This window comes from Athene noctua, chromosome 1 (assembly GCF_965140245.1).
Source record: "Athene noctua chromosome 1, bAthNoc1.hap1.1, whole genome shotgun sequence".
NCBI lineage: Eukaryota > Metazoa > Chordata > Aves > Strigiformes > Strigidae > Athene > Athene noctua.
In genome coordinates, this window is record NC_134037.1 from 176,304,172 (window position 1) to 176,309,905 (window position 5,734).

Consider the following 5,734-nt stretch of genomic DNA (forward strand, 5'->3'; position numbering starts at 1 on the left):
CATGCAGCTCTTGGGTGCCCAACATATTTGTGCTTTTTCTTCAGTCCCCTTCAGTAATGGCTGGCCACCCTAAAAGCAGACATGTGAGCACTTCTCTAAAACCAGAAAAAGTGGAGAAATATGACCTCACGGGGAGGACTTTCAACAGACAGATGATCAAATCACACACTCTTTTACTAAAAAAACTTTATTTTTTTTTCCTTCAAGTGTTAAGAAAACTTTACATTTTATACTGTTAAAGATCTGAAAGAAAATTTTTATAACCTTACATTAATATATCACATTGCAAACTTAATGGCAAACATGAGTACAATAGTATTTTGTGTACAAAAGCATGTACCCAAATTTATGCTCTTTTCTTGTCATATCTGCTTGTCATTTTATTATTAGTAAATGAAAAATACAATTTGTTTATAAAACCTTTAAAACCTCCAATACAGTAATTATTACAGAACAGCAACAATGATCCTCTGCTTCCCCTTCCCCTGTTATTGGTTACAACGCCATCCCAAACATATTTTTTCCCTATTGATTGCTGACTTTCAAATAACTTTGCATGGAAAGAAACGAAGTACATTTATATCCCGCGTATGTACAAAATGGGTTTTGTACATGTGCGTGTCTTTACATCTCTATAGAAATTTCCAACGTGGCAGAATACTATGCTTAAAGATGCACAGAAAGACTCTCAATAAAAAGATGGTCCTTGTTTTTAGCACCTCCAGGTTTCAGTCGTTCTTTACCTTTAATAAATTTGAAAGTAAAGTGTCCCTACCTCTGTTCAGAAGGTATTAGGACATTAAAGGCATTTAGGTTTAGTATTGTTTTTAATTGGTATGTTTATGATCAGGAAGAAGATAAACTGTGAAAAGGCAAAACATTAGTGCTCCTACTGAGACCTCTACTAACCTCTCTTCCTGAGAGCACCTCTACTAAATACCCTGGAGCAAAGTCTAGGATCACTTACATTCCAGCAACTCTCACTGGGAATTATCCAATTAAAGCAGCAATTCCCCCACCCCCTTTTCCCTCATAGGTCTAAATACACAACCAAATATATTGCAAAAATCAACTACTCCGTATTTTAATAACCCTGGCTTCTCAATGAAGAAAAGAACGGAAGATAAAACCACCTTGAATATTTCATGTCCACGTGAATCATACATCCCGTTTTCATCTTCTGTTCTTCCTCCTCCAAAGAGACAAGATCATTAAAACATCACTGTGCACACTGAAATAGAGTATTGCTTAAGAGATCATTACTGTTAAACGAGGAACTAGCCTCTTGTCTCCCTCCATTTTTAATTAATCACTGTCTTTCATTACTGGACTCTCCCACAGATCTTCCTATATTGATGGTAAAGAGTTTGCCAAGGTTCACTTCTGAGTAGCCACTCATGGACAGACATTTGTCTACGGTGCTCTTCAGTCTTTTGTAGGCCTCAGAGACTTCCCTCCTGAGTGGCTTCTTCTTCAAATACTCTAAAAGAACAAAGGAAAAAAAACAGAGGAGGATTAAATGACCACAAAAAGACAGGAGTTTTGCATTCACCACTACTGCAAATCATGGTATTTTAAAATGGGGCGAATGTCGCAGCTAGCAAAGACAACATTGATGGCAAGCTCTCCCAACTTCGGCTGCCTTCCCATTGAGCCCCCACCCCGCTGCGCTGGACCAGCCCATTAGAGGCCGTGTTAAACCTGCCCGTGGTGGCGAGGCTGAAGCGCCCTCAGCCCCACCAGCGTGGGTGCAGCGGCTCCTGCCAGGAGCTGGCAAGAAGCACCGCTTGTCCAGTCATGTCATCTAACCGGAGGGAAACAGGGGTTCACTAAACCACAGCAGAGAAAATAATCAATAGCAGGGCTGGCTCTAATTTAAAACGAACAGGTGCCTTAACTTAGTGAGAACTATGCTGAGTCCCCAGGCATTTGAAGCAGGGAGATTCTGCCCAAGTTTGGCTTCAGAAGTGAAGGAAACCACACTTCACTTCTCTCGACCCTGCTGCTGTCAACACTGGCACTGGCATGACCTGGGACAGACTTACCACCCATCCTGTGTGTGCTCATACGCACCCGGTGTGCGGGATGGGAATTGTGATGCTCAGCACTACAGAGGCATTGGAAGGAAAAGGGCAGTAGCACAAACCGGGGAAATTCCATGCTATCCTACTCTAAAATGGAGGGAAGATGCCTGGTATCTCAACCAGGAGACATGAGGTTCACCTGACACATGAATGAAGAGAGCCATTCCCAAATGCCTGATCAGTAATACCTGTGAAGAAATGTCTGGAATGCAAGATATTTACTCCCTTGTACATTTGTGTGTGTGCAAACTCACATGCACACTCATGAGTTTGTACATATTTCAGGAGCGAAGCCCAAACTGTTCTAGTTTTATTGGGGTTTTTTGTTATAGTTTATGCTATGCAAAAAAAAAAAAAATAATTCCAGGGATTTTGTTTGGGTGGTTGTCCAGCTTTTGCTTTACCAAGGCTGTGGACAAAGACTAAAAGAACAAATGATATTCTACTGATACACATCAACGCCAGCTTGATGTGGATCTGGTGCAGTTGTGCTCCTCCTTTCCAACTAACTCCACATTCTAGAAACACCAGCTCCTACCCAAAAGCCTGAGTCTGCAGTTACACCTTGGAACAGGCAGCGCTGGACAGTCTGCATTACTGAGCACACAAGAAGGACATATTGCAAGAGGAGGTGCCGTCACAGTCCGTTTCCCCTGGAGGGACTCCAGGTCAAGCAGAACTGCAAGAGCACAGCACAGGTACTTAAAGGTCGAGCTTTCAAGCTATTCAGGTGCAGCACAAGCACATATCTTGTAAGCAACCAACACAATCCTCTTGTTGTTCATTAGCTTTGCCTAAAAGCTGTCATCTCGTTCCCTCCTGTCACCTTCACAATGTTGGTACTGCCCTCCTCACGCTTTGAACATGTAACAAAGAAGCCTCCATCCCCTCTTGAATGGCTTTTACTACATGGCACAAGTTACGATGAAAAACTAGTTGTCTCTAAAACAGCTGAGCTTATCTAAGAGAAGGGTTTGGAGGAGAGGGACATGCTGTTTTTTTGAGTCCACTTGAGCAAGGGAAGAAGTGGCTCACTTTTACGATGACTCACTTCTGCGGTTGTGACTGAGATGAAGACATCCCATCGGATGCACCTTCATATCAGCAGCCAAGTCAAGGATGACTGCAAGAGGAGATGGCAGGGAAGGGAGGCAGGGTAACAGAAATAGCTATTATAGTTTTGGGGTTTGTGAATTCCTCTTCCCTGAGGATATATGAATATTTTTGCAGAGCCTCAGATGTTTTAAGATGAGCTCAGCAGATTAACTACCGGATACGATACAAACAGTAATGTTATACTGATCAATTGCCACCTGCTTAGGTTTTCCAGGTTATTCATAAAGTTCCACTGAACTCAATTGCTCTGCATGATGCTATCAAATCTTTAAAAATTAAATTAAAATTTAAATTAACGACGCCAGTTTGAGTAAGTGAACACGTTGATTAAAAGCACTTTGGTAAGCACCTTTCATGCATCCTTGTGAAGAAGGATGTATTGTGCTGCCATATTCAGTTTTGGGTACTTACATTGCCCACATCAGGCAGTAAGCAGAGTATAGTTGAAGATACCACACTCTCACCATTACCCACATTACATCTGTCAGCAGAAATAAAATTTCCTAAACCTACACCACCAATACAATAAAAACATTGATCACAAGAATCTGTTGATCAGCAGCCTGAAGTCACTATGACATAAACAAATCTAATGATCCTGAAATTATTTAAATGTAGGGTTTAATTAAACAAACCTTGAAAATTGTAAAAACCAGATCCATAAAAACACCAAACCCACTTTGCCACAAATTCAGCACAAAGTAGTAGTTTATTAGTTATTTTCAAGTAAATCATATAGTAAGTGGGTTCATTTGCCACTGCTCGCATGTTAGCAAAACCATGCTCTTTATACCAAGCAACTGTGGAAAATACCATCCTCGTAGCTCAAAACTAGGCTAAAATAGTTTAAAGCTTCCCGGAGCTCAGGACCAAGGTGAAATGTATCAATGTGCAGAAACAGCTGGCACATGTGAACAGAGCTGGAAGGCACATTAATCATGAGAACAACGAGGCAAACAATAAACCAGTGCTGAAAGTAGGGAACAAAAATACAGGCCTGTGTACAGCTCCAATTCAGGCTCCAGCCGTCCCACTAACAGAGTGCCTAGCTTCCCCCCCCCACCTAAACTTCAATTATATGTGATAACCTTTCTGACAGTACGCTTCAAACATTTCTTAGATGCAATTACCCTCATAGAGGCAAGCAGGAAAGGGTGGACTGAAAAAAATGGAGAAATATGAGGGGCCTCGTTGAAGTAATGAGGCCAATTTTAAGTTTCAATTATAAGAGAATGGGAGCTGGGAGCACCGGGAGGAGAGGCAGGCAGCGGCTGTGCCTGCAGCACAGCCACACCATGCATTTGAATGACACAAGTGCATCTGATGACTGGGGAGAAGAGATTTAAAGAACTGTAGTAATACAGAGCAGGGGAAGATGAGAGAGGACACAGCTCCTGATGTGTTTACCTCCTTTGCTGATGGGATATTGACTTTTCCCACCAGGTTGGTTAGAAAGGGGACTATTTACGCTGCCACACAGCAGAGTAAGAATGACAACCAGCATCACTCTGTGCTCCTCTGAGTAAAAGACAACTGTGACCGTCGTATATCACACAGCCAGTCAATACCTTCAAGTTACCATAATCCAACTTAGAGATGCATATAAAAGCTCCTACTTTCTTCTTAAATGAGAATTTGATCAATAATGCACCTAAGGCCTTCTGAAACCTAAGCTATATAAACTGAGTGAAATTGCCTTTCAGTAGTCAGTCACGTTCTAAAATAGTTCTGTATCTATTATCACCCCATCATTGTTTTAATGATATCCAAGTTCAGTGGCAATCAATCTTTTAAAATGACCACTGCTGCAGAATGCATATACACCTATACATGAAGAGTATGTATATACATGCATACACGTAGAGAACATACAAAAGATACTATCAAAACAAATATACAAATGAAAACCACAATTATTTTAATAGAAATGTAAAAAAAAAAAAAAGAAAGAAAAAAGGAAGACGTGCTTCTGACTATATATAATTAAAATTCATGTACTGTATTCTCTAAAGTTAATAAATTTAACTCCGGTTAAGACTTTAGAATCAGATCACCACGCATGCAGTTAACCCCCTCTCCCCCCAACATAAGTGCCCCCTTGTTCCCTTCACAAAACACAGTCTGAATTTCTAGATATCCCTGTCAAATTCAGCACTCCATCCAAGTCCTTGGTTAGCTACCTAGATATATTTTTATATTATTTTGGGAAAAGAAAAAATTAAAAGGTACCTAAAATCCATTTACTTCATACTGTTGCACTGATGATGGAAGCAAGGATGGAAATACTTGGAGGTTATCTGTACCTGGCCATGTGTTTTCCATTTATTGCAATTTCTCCTCGTTCCTATTACAATGACACTGAATTACCTGATAGTCAGGATCAAGAACTTTTGTTCTTGGATTCCCTAAGATGTGGCTCAGTAAAAGTCTTCTGTTTTTTCTCCTACTGATTGGACAACCAAACTGTGTCATATTATTAAACTCTCGCCTCCTGATTATTCTGTTGATAGCCTGCTCTTCAGAGTGAGAAGTAA

The 5,734-nt window shown here is 40.7% G+C and overlaps 1 protein-coding gene across 3 annotated transcripts in view; it reads right to left on the reverse strand.

The window, feature by feature from the left end:
* Window positions 1-214: 214 nt before the first annotated feature.
* The window catches only part of POLA1 (DNA polymerase alpha 1, catalytic subunit), a 206,752-nt gene continuing 201,232 nt past the window's right edge, over window positions 215-5,734 (reverse strand). For all 3 annotated transcript variants that reach the window (XM_074929696.1, XM_074929714.1, XM_074929705.1), the window contains one exon: window positions 215-1,482. In XM_074929696.1, coding sequence (XP_074785797.1) covers window positions 1,310-1,482 — 173 coding nt within the window. In that variant the 3' untranslated portion in view covers window positions 215-1,309. The remainder of the gene's footprint in view (window positions 1,483-5,734) is intronic.